Consider the following 16,201-nt stretch of genomic DNA (forward strand, 5'->3'; position numbering starts at 1 on the left):
ATTGTGGTTGACACGACATCATCAGTGAGGTTTACATTAATTTGAAAATGAAATTGCTGTTGCTAAACCTTGTAAAATAACATTCAAACATTAATTATTCATGAATGCATGTTTCTGAAGAATTATTCATAGGGTGGTATCATTTCAAGGTCCATTTATTTCAGTAATTTTAAAATAAATTATGTGTGCCCATAGTATTAGTAGTAGTCAAAAAAATAAAAAGGTCTAAATTGCACAATTCAGGATTTGTTCCTTCATTGTAGATTTGTTTTTGTTTTTTTGCTTGCTTGTATTTCTTTAATTTCCTAAATTTAATTTTTCATATATTTTTTTAGTTACTTGTATTATAACTTAAAAATTTTAAAAAATCTGGTCAATATTTTGGTCCTTATTTACTATGAGTAACTTACACAACAAATGCGTCAAATCTTATAACAACAATCTTATACATGTTGAGAATGCTGCAGGCAAACTCTCAGAGGCCATGGTTCATTCACTATGCTACTACCAAGTCATTGTCCAATCTTATGCCAACAGCAACTTTCTGGCAGATTTCAACGTCTCACATGTACTAAAACCGACATATAAAGCTGAAAGACTTCTAAGATTCTCATGCTTTAAATTCTAAGAACTGCTGAATCAAAAGTAGACATATTTGTACTTGAATGTACTTTATCAAGTGTTACAATGAAACCATGAAGATCCCCCATTTTTATGATTGATCTAATAAATGCACCTGTTACCTTTCTACACAAACAGTGAGAAGGTTAAGCATTCAAAATATACATAATCTGTCAAGTCAAAATACAAAGGAAACATGAAGTAAAGTGTATGATTGATGAGTCCATTTAAGATATATCTACATAATTATAATACACTGCTAATCTCTAATAGCAAGGGGGTTAAAAGTTGCCAGTGTATGTTTACTTATTGTTAATTGCGGCTCCTTTTGAGGAGCTTTCCCACATATACCCGCTGGGGTATATTGGAGACTGGGGTATACTGGAGACGGGAGATGACACACTATAAGAGTATGGGTCACCAAAGGACATGCAGATGATTCAAGATTGGTTACAATTGGTGTAACTTAAGAGATTTTAATTTTAACTGAAATACATACGTACATGTACAATTCAAACATCTAAATCTGACAGTAGTGTAATTAATTGGAACATCTTTCAACATCTGATTGATTATTCTTTCAATAAATATCGGATATTGTTGTGTCTGTCAATCAACGATGTGACTCATGATTTTTTGGGAACTACAGTAGAAGGAGAAATACTTGATGGAAATGTATTGCAAATGTTTGAAAGTGAAAGATAAAACAGGAACTAATGTGAATTTAACTAGGTGGAAAAGCAAGCAGAGTTGGGTTTCCTTGCTGGTTTCCTAGCCTCAGCACTCGGAGGAATCCTATATCATTTAAGAAAAGAAGAAAAAGAGCATCATATCTAGAAATGACTCATCGTTTTTTGATGAAGCTAACCCAATCATATTCTTTTCTGCCTTCTGGTGTACAGATGAGGTTTTGAACTGAGACTTGAGGAGAATTGCTTGGAACTTTGGGTCGGGAATTTGGGATGGTCTTGCCAATTGGAACTTTAACAAATATGCATATTAAAAGGGCAATGTGAATTTTTATGAGCTTCATGGACTGCTGTCAAATTTACCCCAATTTTTTCCAAACAGAAAATTTAGCTTTCTTACTCATAAGATAGCTTAGATGGGCAACACAAATTATATTCCTAAGACGAGACTATGTGTATTCACTACAAAAATGTTAATTCCATGAATACTATCTTCTATGGTGGCTGGTGCATTCTTCAATGCTGCTGGGCAACATGTAAACTTTGCCCTCTAGTCCGGAATCAAACATGCATCTGCTTCACCAGGTCACCCAAATGTCTAATTACAAACAATTCCCTGCCAATACAATTGATACAAAACATTTTATTTCCATCTGAATAAAATGCAACAATTGGTAGCCTGCATAGATCTGAATTTCAAATGAACAAATTGACAAACAATCCATGCTGATACTCACCAGCTAGCAACTGCCAGTTGCATGTCTCCCACTACAATGTTTACATTCAAACAATAGTCTCCCGTGAAGATCATCAGACACTGCTCAGATACCATCTTGCTAGTTACAAACAAACCCGCATCGTTTAGACACCTTGATGTATTACACTTAATTTATGATATTCTTATAGAAATTGGCCATATATCGGATACTGTGGATGTATCACTTCCACCTCGATGCACAATGACCACCTGCCTCATGGCTCCAATGTATTGTTCTAACAAAATTAACACAAATTGGGCTATTCTCATATTGTTATTTGAAATTATTGGTTTTTATTAATTGAGATTCTGGCAAAACTACAATGTAATTAGGATTGATTAGGTTAGAATAGATGGGAAAAGTGCAGCTTGTCAGCCTGTCAGGATATTTTAATATTTGTTTTTCCTTATTATAAATAATTTCAAAGGAAATTAATCTGCATAATCTTTTAGATTTGTAAGTTTGTAATATAATAAGTGGCATGTGATTTAAATTTTTTATAAAATATTCGGTGGCTAAGCATCACTAAAAAAAGTCTAAGACTAAGAGCATTTTAAAATTTTTGAAATGTATTTCCTTATTCAAAAATGTGTTTCTATTTCATTTTCATAAATTAATTTTGAAATTATTAATGAAATGGTTGCCATTTTCCTTGTAATTTGTGAATATTTATATCACAAGTATTTATTCTTTCACTTCAAGTCCAAATTTGAAAAACTTTTAAAATCAAATACTGTACCTAAAAAGAATTATTTGCTATCTTACTTCATATTAAACATGCATGTAAAGGTCCCATTTTAAAATTCTCTCACTTTTTCAGATGCTGTAACTCTGCCCTCTGGCATTATATAAGCTTGAAATTTGTTTGAACATGTTGAATAAAGTTTACAAGATACCAAGAAGTTACAGATTTTGAGATTGTTGGGACAGTTATCAATATACACTTGATACAGGAAGCAATAAAGCCAACAATATTTCCTATTATCACTGATAATAACAAGACCCTTTTGCCAATGTACATTATACAGGCTATATCAAAATGATAGTTACCCAGCAGTTTCCTGTGATTATGGACAAGACTCCTAACAAGACTGCAGTACAGGGTTTCGCAATAAAAAAAATCAAACTTGATAGGTAACAATCATTTTGAAACAGCATCGTATTTACATAGGAATAAATACATTTCTAAACCTTATACCACAAAATGTCCACCTCTTTTTCTGGTCTTTGTTCAACTTTTCCTTGTTTTGTATACATACATAGTGCTCACCATTTCCCCAATACCTTTAAAACATAGACTCTGGTGCATTTTCAGCCATTTTGGTTTAATGATGGCCCTCATCAATTTCATGAAAATTTGGTTTAAGAAAGGGTGTTTTTAAAATTTTCCTCAAAAAAAATGTCAATTTTCCAACAATTGGTATTTTATAATTTCAGGTCTGTTTTTCATCAAATTGGTTAAAAGTTGAGTAGTTTTTCACAGCTCCAACCGCAGCGGCACATCCCCAGCAAAACCAAAGTTGGGAACCATCCTAGTCTCATACCTAAAAAAACAACTAAATTTCTTTCTGAAATGGGGAAAAAAACACATGGAACAAGGATATGTACAGCAGCTGAGAACAAGCTCCTAATTCAACTCCATTTATAGAAATTTGTGAAGGAAAAGTGTAATCTTCAGAAAACAAATCAAATATTGATATTATCATTATTTTACATTAATTTTACACATTATAAAGCTTGAGTTGAACATATTGATCACACATTCACACTATTGACACATATCTTTAGGGAACAAACCAAAAGACCGATGATGTCCTATAAACGAAACTAGTTTCGTTTAGGGTGGAGGGGGTAAAAATACTCGATTACGTTTGTACAAAAACATTGGTCTGAAGAATGTGTCATTATAATTATTATGTCAACATTTTCAACATTTCATTAAATATTACGTTTCTGGCAGGGAGGGAGGGGGTCGGCTGAGAAATGAAACTAGCTACGTTTATAGGACGTCATCGATCTTTTGGTTAGTTCCCTTAGGCCCTTTACAATTAATTCTTAGTTTCCTGTTTCCCGCCCGCGTCCAAAGTAGAGAATTGCAAAATAATTAATTATTTCATTTTTATTTTGGATTTTCTCTTTTAAAATAACTTTTAATAACTTCCATTTGGTACTTTCTGACTTTGGTCATATCAACTATAATGATGAATACACAAAGAACATAACTGTACCATTACTTATACATAAAATTAAACAAAGTTGTAAAATAATTAAATCCATGGTCCTTGCAAAACGGGTTGATATAGGTTGCGACCACTTGTTTTGAAATAAAGAAAATAATAGATAATTAATAATTAAAAGTCGCCTCATCCCTTGTTTTCAACCATGAAACAGGAAACTAAGAATTAATTGTGAAGGGCCTTAGTGGTATTATTTAGAGTTAGTTTTCCTAGCAACATATTCCCACTCAAACCAAAATCAAGAAACCTGGAGGGCATTGGGTTTCCACATTCAGACAGAGAATGGACTGTGTATTAAAGTGAGGTTCCAGGGAAGAAGCTTGAATGATGACTGAAAGATTGTTTGTCATAAGTTGACATAAGGTGTAAATGGAATGACCCTGGTCAAGTAAGAACACAATGGAAACCAAATATACTAAACAATAGCTGATTGTGGTTCCAAGCTTCTGAAACTTTGTTATTTTGCTACCCTTGGAAATATTGCAAAATCCAGGCATTTTGTAAATTTTAAGTGAATCATGGAATTCTTATAAACAAGCTTGGGTCCACTCCTCAAATTTAATACATGTTGAATAATCATGGTTTATACCGTTTATAAAAATGAAAAATAAGTTTAATAACTTCTCTGTAAAACATAGTAGATCAAAGTACCGTACTTAGTACATGTAGATCATCAACCCAACATCAGTAGATGATAAAAATGACTGGAAATATATTGAATAATACTTGCTGTTTTGAACAGTCTGAAAAATATGTATCAGTTATTACAGTAAAATAATAGAATCAAAGAAGTGTTTATGATTACTTACCTCCAATAATGCAAGGACAAGCCAGGACATTTATCCCCACATGTCATGCATGGTCTCCCCTTGTCTTCAGGTGATCCAATCTGAAATGAATTAAATTCAAATAATAAACTGTACGCAAAAACAACATTTTTGACTGAATATTCAGTATTTCCTCGAATAAACGCCCCAGGGCGTTGCATTTTCCAAACGGGGGGCATTTATTAGAGGTCATTTTTAGCATGACAATTCCAGTTAAAAACATTAGGTAAGCTTAAAAGTCACGCTAAAATGACGAACTATGAACTAGAAACACTGACTTTTGGTTCACTTCCGGGTTTCCGATGCAGATTTTCGCCAATTATTGCTGCTATCATCGATCATGTGAGCAACTTGGTAAGCTTGCTATACAAGATGGAAATATCGGCATTTTTGAAACATCTTGGTTGAAAAAAGTGGTGGGGGCGTTTATTCGAGGGGGGCGACTATTCGAGGAAATACGGCATGCAAATAAGGTTATGAAATGAAATACACTGTATTGTAACGTAATGTATACATTTAAATTATGGAAAGTAGGGACTCAGGGAGTGGTCAATGGGTTTAGCAGTTCTATTGATATAAAGGGTTTTTTGGAGGGGCATTTAACCCCCCCAAAAAGTGTTTTTTTTCTTGCCCCCCCCTTTTGAGACAAAAAATCCCAAATTACGTAAACTGCTACTTTTTGTGGCAATTTTTCGCAAAATTTGTTGATTTTCCCCCCTGAAATTCGTATTTACCCCAATTCCCACCCAAAAAAAATTCCCAGTGCCGCCACTGCTCTAGATCTTGAGTGCCTGCTTCAATATTTCTAGTGTCTGACCGATCAAGTCCTTATCTGAATCGGCCGATTGACCGATCAATTCCCTCTTTGATCTGCGGATTCGATCACCAATTCCCCAATTGTAAACAATGGCTGCCATCGCTGTGAGTAAATTTCACCCGTATGTTGAAAGGGTACTTGTATAATGTACAGGCTGAGTCAAAAAGAAGTAAACTCATGTTTGAGGGGCTGTAACTCGAGATCTGCAAGGAATCTGCTAAAAATAAAAATACCACTGGAAAGAGCAAATTCTACACATCTAAATAAAAAAGAATTGTTGCAATTGCTCACAGCAAACTCAAGTTATACTCATTTGAATACAACCACCCATTTTTGTAGCTGCACACGGTTTCACTTCCCAAGTAGGGGCCTACCTATTATATTGATTGGTAAGGCGCGATATTCAAATGCAAATAAAGTTCTGAGGCAGTTGTGGTTTCGATCAATAATTCCTACATGTTAAATGGCTCTTTTCAACATGTTCAATATGAATTTTACCTCATTGCACTACATTATAATAAAACGGGCCGCAATTTACCGCACAGGAGCGCACGTTTCTGTCTATGAAGTAACATGAAACTAAGAGTCCCACTGAAGTTCAGCGTCTTTTTCGTCTCCAATTTCCTACAGCTAACCGGGTTTCATGTAAGGGAGCAGTATATAATAATGTGAACAAGCTCAATGTGCATGGGACACTAAGGAACAGACAGCCAGAAGCTTCAGGCAGACCACGAACTGCTAGATCACAAGTGAACATTGCTAGAGTTAGACATGCATTACAGCAAGACCAAAGATCAGCTAAATCCTTTACCCAACATTCCCCAATCAAGCTTCTGCCGGATTGTTCGTAAAGACTTGAATTGGTAGCCCTACAAACTATAGTATCGTCATGGACTTTGTTGAATATAAATTAAAAGCAAAAGTTGTCTTTTCAACAATAAATCCTGTTAGCCCTTTGCTGATTTGTCAAAATTGAAATGGATGAAAATCAATCAGCAGTGTGCAGCTACAAAAATAGGTGGTTGTATTCAAATGAGTATAACTTTAGTTTTCTGTGAGCAATTGCAACAATTCTTTTTTTATTCAGACGTGTAGAATTCGCTCTTTCCAGTGGTATTTTTATTTTTAGCAGATTCCTTGCAGATCTCGAGTTACAGCCCCTCAAACATGAGTTTACTTCATTTTGACTCAGCCTGTATGTATGATACGCAAAGTATTACCATATTATGTATGCTCTGAGCACAAAAAACACACTCCCGTATTCATTTAAAATACTTAATTTGACCATGATTATTATCAGTTCAATTTACCTTTTCCCCCTGATGTCCGAGTCCGTCGAATCATTCGATCGATCGCCCCATTTTAATATTATGTAAACTTACATTCAAGTCAGTGTGAGTTTTGCACACTGCCCGTAGCTCTCTCCAATCTGACATGCACGTGTTTAACCCGGAAGCACAGCACTGTGACCCGGAAGTAAGAACTACAATCTGTTAGCCGTATGGTGTACGTACATGTAGATGCGGGGAATTACCGGTACATGATTATCTCAGCTGCGTGCCTGAATCACGGTATGATTATATATAGGTTTATCGCCTACAAAGCTTGTTCTTTTGCTAAATTTTGCTTGATTTAACTAGTTTATTTTGAAGAAATATACCAATAAATGAATATTTGTTAAGCTTCAACAATTCCTTTCATGATATTGGGTGATTGGTGCATTACATCGGCGGATGAAGGAAAAATCGGCTGATGCAGATCACTACCGATAAGCTAATAATCGGCCCGATTCGGAAGCTACCGATCTGATCGGTCAGTCTCTAAATATTTCCAGGCTTAGGCCTACTGTCACATGAACTGCACTATTAACCAATCAGTACCAACAGATGTATTATCTTGCCAATTTGTTTTTCTTGATCATCAACTTTAGGAAGTGAATTAATTAATTAGACTATAATTATCAACAATAAAAGAATGTCCAAAAAACACATTTTGTTGTATTTTGGAATATTTTTTTGACATAATATCATCAGTAAGCGATGCAAGCCTGTAATTGTTGCACTTTAAATATCAATGCATGCAAAAGTGAAGAGGAAGGCATCAATTGAGTGTAAACTGAGAGGGGCACTGACATGTTTAAAATAGATTCTGGAATAGATTGGCTTTGGGCAGCACACAAGTCCCCTCTCTAGTCCTACCAAAACTTAAAAGCCATGTTGTAACATTTCCTTAAAAAATAAAATGATAGCTTTTACTGTCAGATATATAATAATAATACAATTTTTGTCCCCTTTAAATTTTGAATTGAAGAACAACTGATGAGGTATTAAAGTGAAAGTCAAAATAAATTGGAATAATTTACTACCAGCGCCGATGTTGTCAATGCGTGTTATTCATCCGTCAGTTGTGCTATGGCACGACCCTTTGATGTGTGTATGACCAGTTATGAACATAGTGTATGCGTTCGACTAATAATATCTCCATAATTATAAGAATTAAACAACGTCAACGGTTCCTGTGTTTTATTCAAAATGTCGGATTTTGACAAAACCACCTGTAGCACCTCAATTTAAGTCTTGATATTTGCAGAGTATCCATAGTTTTAAAGTAAATTACAATCGTGTAAAAAACAAATTAAAAAAAATATTGAGGGCGTCCTCAGCAAATGTACATAAAGATATTGTACCCCCCAGCCTGAGGTACTCACACCTCCGTCACTACGATTTCCACTAGCCTTCTCCGTACGAAGGTCTGAGAATCCTGAGCCTATCTGGGCCAGGGTACACAGTATCGAATTTTATTAACACAATATCACATTTAACATATTTGGTGCATGTGTGAACATTTTGGGTACATTTGTTGAAGACTGTATTAAAATTGACCAAAATCACCATAACAAAAATTAATGTGTCATTTTTTTGCTGTGAAATTCAGATTTAATGAAGAAAAGAGATGTAGGATGTCTTCATAGTGTTATTTTTAAGGATTATATCACACAACTGAATATGCGAGTATTTATATGAATGCAGGGTGAACCTTTGAAACTGCGACATGAGTTCACCGTTCGGCTGCCTGTGTGTGCCCCGCTATTAATACGTAAGTCATGGCCCTATGGCGAGGAAGGAACCAATAGGGCCATGATGTGTCGGGCTACCCCCCCCCCAACCCTCTGGTGTAAAAGCCCATGTGAGTATTACAGTGTGTATAAACTATAATACTGGTAATAAGGTATAATAATTTTAAGCTTTTTGCCATGCATGAACAGTCAGTGACCAGTTGAATATTTTTTGAACTGGATTTGGATGAACCTATAGTTTTGGGGATTTATTCTTTAGTATCACCTAGTTCCTCACATGCATGCATGAAACCACCGTAAGTAAACAATATCAACAGGTTCAACTCGATCTCAGTGTAAATAATAAATGGGAAATAAACGGTTAATCATTAATCACAGGTCAACAGGTAGTGTACACTGATCGCCGTGGTTACTGAAGCTTACCGTGTCAGCTCTGCGATCCTTCCGTCGCCCTCCGCTACCAATTCTCTGCATCATTTTCAAGTAGACTTTCTTCTCCTTTGTTTCAACAAATATTTAGAATAACTTTTACACGTATTATGTCCCGGTAAACTTGTCCCATTGAGTAACAATCAGAACACTGTGATAAACTTTGTGTATGTCGCCATTTTGTTGGTCACGGACTGTTGACGTTGCGGATTGATTGGTAGCCTTTTGTTTGTGTTGTGCTACTCCACGGGCAAGTGGTTTCAATAATATAGTCCCATTGTAATTCACAACTTTTTTTCTAGCCCTTTTTTTTTGTTTACATGAAAAAGAGTATTATACCTGACAGCCTCCCATATTGGGATAAATATAATTGGACAAACTAAGTTGAACTTACCAGCTCACAGACTGATCTAGGTTGCAATAAGATTTTTTAGTATTTTTTTTTCAAGTTAGTATTTTCTTCATAGGCTTTTGTTTTAAAATAGGGCTATGCCTAAACATTCACTTCACTCAACTTCACTCAATCAACAAATCAGTTATCAATCAACATAATCAACCAATCAATCTGTCAATCAATCAATTAACAAATCAATTATCAATCAACATAGGCCTATTAGGCCTATAGGGGCCTAGGCCTACTCTCTAAATGTAAAAGAGTCACCCCAAAAGAGTGGTTCACTTATAAAACCACTCGTTTTTTAGAGGGTTTTAAAGTTAACCTGAAAACACATTTCACTCTTTTTTGAGTGGTCTAATAGTGAATCAATCTTTTGGGAGTGAGTTTTTCATTCTATATAGGCCTAGGCCTATTAGAGAGTAGGCCTAATCAATCAATCAATCAATCAATCAATCAATCAATAACCAATCAATCAATCCCTTTTTGACCCATGCCCTATAGGCATATTCTTTTTATGAATCTTTTAGATCCTATTTCTTGCTAAATCATTTATGGACCAGCGACTCTTTTACAGACTATGCTGGCATGGCATGCGGTGATTGCTATAGGGCCTAGTGATCTTTTTGATATTCTTATTTTAGGAAATTTTTTACTCTTTTCCTTGTTTTATGGAGTTTTTGATGCCTATTCTTATTTTGCGACCTTTTAAATCACTATCCTTAATTGCTTTAGGGGTATTTCTAAATTCTGGTCCCTTTTCTTGTTTATGGACCTTTTTTGATCCGTATTGGCCTACTATTTGGACTATTTCTTGTTTTTGTACCAATATTTGATCTCTAATTCTTTAGATTTATGTATAGGCCTATGGACCTTTTGATCTCTATTCTTGTTTTTGAGGTCTTTTTGATCCCTGTTTGATAGACCTTTTTGATCGTTGTGGTTCTTGCTATGGACTAGACTACCCCGTAGTCCACTTGCCTATTGTGCATACTCTGGATATTGTATTTAAGCTTAAAACTCTGATTTAATTAATGTGTGCACAATTGATAGATTTTCACATCTGTTCTTTTCAGTCACCCTACTCCCTCTGTTTGTTAGCTTCCCAAGTTAGCTTCCCAAGTTAGCTTCCCAAGTTATTTTTAACATGGAATTTCGCGATTAATAAACTGGCAGATTCTAAAATCAGAATTGTTCAGTATTGAAGTGCCAATACAATTATGATATTATTTATGATATATTGCATTCAATAATATAAGCTACGTACACTTTACTTTTACTGTCACTAATATAATTATATAAACTTTTCAGTTAGCAGCCTGCACAACCGATTCTTTTGTTTGGCAAGGCTCACTCAGTCATTTAATGAGGCAATACAAACGATCGAATTTGGTGTTGAAATGAGCTAAATTTTTAGTTACACCTTTTCGATGTAAAATTAATTTTCTCGGCCAAATGAAAAGCAATCATTTTCATTTTTTCAGTAAATGTCAGGAAAAATTGTAGTGCTTGATACTGTATTTTTTCTTCAAATTCTAGTGTTAAACTTAGGCGTGAAATTTAGTCATTTAGTGTAAGATTTTCGATTTTGATAGGCTTAAACTCTGTCCGCGAGCCTTTTTTGGATCAACCTTTTAGCTTTTCAAAGTAAGATAGTTCGCTAATGAAGGATTTTTCCCAACTTTCTAACGCACATCACCGTGAGCGATATATCATAGTTTTGTCAGAATTTGCGTTTTCATTTCACTATTTTAACTGCCGGCTGACCATTTTTCAAAATCAACGAGTGAAATCTAAGGCTAATACTAGCATTGTGGATCGATATCCCTGGGTTTAATAGGAATATGGCTACAGTGTTGCTAGAACTTCAATATAGCAAAGAAATTCCCAGGCCTATAGCGCTCCTACTGATCATGTTTAACCAGAACACTCAATTGGGGATTTGGGCTACCAAATCGCTGGTCGGGCAATTTGCTTTCAATGGAAAATTGACCTGGATAAACAACAAAGGAAATATCGACTATTTCTTGTGGTTGCTCTCGAGATAAAAGTACTGAGTTAGACATTTCCGAGTATGAAGGGAAAAAGGGTGAAATAAAAACGGAAATTCTAACAAAACTATAATATATAGACCCACACGATGTGCTTTACAGAGGTGGGAAATATCTTTCTTTAGCAAACTATATTAGTTTGAGACGCTAAAAATGAATTCCGTAAAAAGCTCGCGTGCGAACTGAAGGCCTATAAAAATCAAAAATATCACACTAAAAGACACAATTTGATGCTTAATTTTAACACCAGGATTTGTAAAAAAATGTATATCCAAGCACCAAGTTTTTAACTGACATTACTGAAGAAAAAAAAAAATATTGCTTTATATTTGACCGAGAAAATTAATTTCATAGCAAAAAGGTGTATCTCTGAATTGTGCTGATTTTAACATGTATCGATCGACTTTCAGCGCGACTAAGCATTTCTAAAGGATCGGTTGTCCAGGCTGCTAACTGTTTTTCATAACAATTTTATACTAGTATTTTGAGTTCAACTGAATGCTTTCATCATGATTAACATCAAAAATAGACTATGGCATAGTCTAGCTATGGACCTTAAGGGGTTGTTTGGAATGACAGGTGAGTCAGGGGTCAAGTGTTTACCTTTTTGACCTCAGCACATGTGTATGTATGATCTGCCATACAAAAATTAAAAAACAATACCTCAAAGTATCATTTTTAATGTTTTTGTCATAATCACGCTTTTCTACAAATTTCATCTGTTTGTACTGGGGCGTGTCTGTTGCCAGGTAGGCCTACATGACAGCATAGACACACGTTACAACCTTGAATAATAATACAGAATTGTGACGTTATATTCTTCTTAACCTATCTTAGAACTGCCTATTATTTCAATTGTTATACTGTTCTGGTTGGTTTATTGCATATACTGTATAGAAATTATGCAATATGACGTCGAGCATGACAGAGTCATCTTCATTCAAATAAAATTCAGGTACCCGTAAGGTACCACGGAGCAATTCGCACGATAATACAATAAAACAGATGAAAGGTATGAATGGTTGTGGAATCGAATTGCAGACCTGTCCCTCTGTCACCTTAGAACTGCATCTCGTAGGCAATGGTAGGTAATAAACCAACCAGAACGGTATAACAATTGAAATAACAGCATGTCTTGGTCTCAATTCAAGATGTGCAATTTGGACACACCTACTCGTTGGCTGATTTATACTTCAACAGTTCCTCAAAGCGATATCAGAAAAGCCACTATCTCATTGTTCATTGGCCCGCAGTATGCGCTCGCCCCGGGGCACTCAACTTTAGAATTGATGGGTATATGTGCCTACAAGCGTCGCGAAGTAGGCGCATATCTGATATCAGTACAAAACGTTGGGGTTTTTTATTTTAAAAAAAGGGTCATTATGTACAATCAAAATGAAAAAGGGGTCATTGGGTATAATTAATATTTTGAAAACTGAAGGTGCCTGGTCATCGGGTATAGTCGGCTTCAAAAGAGGGGCATATATTGACAGGCACATACCGTCACCTCTAAAGTTGATGCCCCCGGGTGCTCGCATTATATTTTGTTCATGGCTCGGCTTTTAAAACTCCCACACATCACAATAAGGCTATTGAAAAGTGTATAGAATAGCTAATGATAGACCGGTCACTGCGATTAGTCGCGGACCCGAGCGACAATATAGTAAACACATCGAGTTTATAACACAAGTGACAGTAGTCGTGAATTATGGAGGGTTTCATTGAACTTCTACCAGCAAAATATGGAATAATACTAACACAAGACACCAATCGAGATGATGATACCAGCCATAATAGAAGGCTTGTATTTGACCTTCTTATGAATCCAATTTCGTGGCGAGAAGTTAAAAAGGTAATGTATATTTCAAGAAATTTGGGTTCAAAAATTCCGTATCAGCTCGTATCATCAATTCCGTAAATATGGCGTATAGAGGCACAACTTGACAATAAACTGAACTATTTAAACATAAAGGACGCACTGGATACACATAAATTTGTGTTTCCTTGCTGGCGGAATAGTTGCAAAACTCTTTTTGTCAAAAAGTTGGACAATTTATGAATTATGATTGGCAAAATAGCGAAAGGAAATAGACTTTTCCAACCATGTAAAACTACACTGGGTTGTTGACATGGTCGACATACATTAAGGCATACGCATGTTCCTAAAGTAGGAGGTAAGTACTATAATTAATTGTTTAAAGTGCTCAACATACCAGCAAAAAGTCATAGAGTCATCAGAGTACAGGGACTTTGTGAAATACTGGGTACAAAAAAAAAAAGTGCGTGAGCCGATATGCAACATCAAATATAAAAGCCGATTTACATAATTTCCCATGACCTTACAGAAGTGATCGTGCTCAAATATAAAACTATAGAGTTTGGTCCTTGATATGCACCATCAATTGTGTACTTGTGATCAATATTGCTAGGCAAACAATCACAGCAAACATGCCAAAATCCTCCCATTTCTCCTCCATTTACACACATATAAACCCATCCCTTAATATAGGTCTACTGATTTATTCTTGTTTTATGGACCAGTGATTCTTCTTCTAGGCCTATGGACATTCCCATGGACATCAGTTGATACATGTTCTTGTTTTATGGACTTTTTGATCCGTGTGTCGTAGACCTTTTTGATCCATGTTTTTTAACACTTTTAAAGACCTTTTTGATCCATGTTCCTGTTTTATGGACTTTTTGATCCGTGTGTCGTAGACCTTTTTGATCCATGTTTTTTAACACTTTTAAAGACCTTTTTGATCCATGTTCCTGTTTTATGGACTTTTTGATCCGTGTGTCGTAGACCTTTTTGACCCATGTTGTTTTTGTTTAAAGACCTTTTTGATCCATGTTCTTGTTTTATTATAGACCTTTTTGATCCATGTTCTTGTTTTATGGACCCTTTTGATCCTTATTTATTGTTTTTGGACCTTTTTGATCACTAAATTTAAAAAAAAAATTTTATAGACCTTTTTGATCCATGTTCTGGTTTTATAGACCACTTTGATACATGTAGTCTTGTTTTATGGACCTTTTATCGATATTCTTTTTATGACCTTTTTGATAACCATTCAAAATTGTTGGATCATTTTTAAAATTCTTGTTTTAGGAAGGGGGTCCCAAATATACAGGGGGGGGGGGGTAATAAATTTCTGGAAAGAAAAATAGGAGGGGTCATAATTTTTGATGACGAAAATGTAGGGAGTCTTAAGATGACCAGTTATGTGTTTATTTTATTCAAAAAGACTGATTTCAATACAATTTTAGCCTGTTTAAGGGGTAAGGTGTATTAGTGATGGCGGGGTCATAATTTTGTTGTTGACGAAATAGGGGGGGGGTCACAATTTTATTGACGCTAACTTTTTGTAAATTTGGGACCCCCCCTTCCAAAGAAAATACCAGCCCCTTATGACCTTTTTGATCCCTATTCTTGTTTTATTACCATTTCATCCCTATTTCTTGATTTATGAACCTTTTTGACCCTGACCTCTTGTTCTATGGACCTTTTTGATCACCATTCTTGCTTTGTGGACCTTTTTGATCCCTATTCTTGTTTTATGACCATTTTTATTCATATTTCTTACTTTTGGAACTTTTTTGATCCCAATATTATTCTGTTTTGTGGACTTTTCGATCCCTATTCTTGTTTTATGAACCAGTGATTCTTGTTTATGGACCTTTTTGATCCATATTTTGTATGGAATTATTGATCCCTAATCTTGCTTTATTGACCCATTTCATTCCTGTTTTTTGTTTTATGGACCTTTTAATCCCTCTTCTTGGTTCATGGACCTTCAATTGCTCTTTATTATGGTTCTACAGACCTTTTTGACCACCATTTTGAGGCGACTTTTTATGGATTCTGTTCTTGGTTTATGGACCTTTTTGATTCCTATTATTGTTTGATGGACCTTTTTGATCCATATTTTGTATGGAATTATTGATCCCTAATCTTGCTTTATTGACCCATTTCATTCCTGTTTTTGTTTTATGGACCTTTTTAATCCCTCTTCTTGGTTTCATGGACCTTCAATTGCTCTTTATTATGGTTCTACAGACCTTTTTGACCACCATTTTGAGGCGACTTTTTATGGATTCTGTTCTTGGTTTATGGACCTTTTTGATTCCTATTATTGTTTGATGGACCTTTTTGAACCCTGTTCTTATTCTTGTTTTATGACCATTTTAATCCCTATTTCTTGTTTTTGGACCTTTTTGACCACATTTTAAATTGTTATATGGACCATTTTGATCCATATTTTGAAAAGGACTTTTGATCCTTGTTTTTAAAATATTATT

The 16,201-nt window shown here is 35.1% G+C and overlaps 1 protein-coding gene across 1 annotated transcript in view; it reads right to left on the minus strand.

Annotated features, from left to right (window-relative positions):
• LOC140158811 (prickle planar cell polarity protein 3-like) overlaps positions 1-9,650 on the minus strand; it is a 125,911-nt gene extending 116,261 nt beyond the window's left edge. The window contains 2 exon segments of the mRNA XM_072182036.1: positions 5,115-5,194; positions 9,449-9,650. Of these exon segments, the coding sequence (XP_072038137.1) occupies positions 5,115-5,194; positions 9,449-9,502 (134 nt within the window). The 5' untranslated portion in view covers positions 9,503-9,650.
• Positions 9,651-16,201: the final 6,551 nt, after the last annotated feature.

The sequence above is a fragment of the Amphiura filiformis genome, chromosome 8 (assembly GCF_039555335.1).
Source record: "Amphiura filiformis chromosome 8, Afil_fr2py, whole genome shotgun sequence".
Classification (NCBI taxonomy): domain Eukaryota; kingdom Metazoa; phylum Echinodermata; class Ophiuroidea; order Amphilepidida; family Amphiuridae; genus Amphiura; species Amphiura filiformis.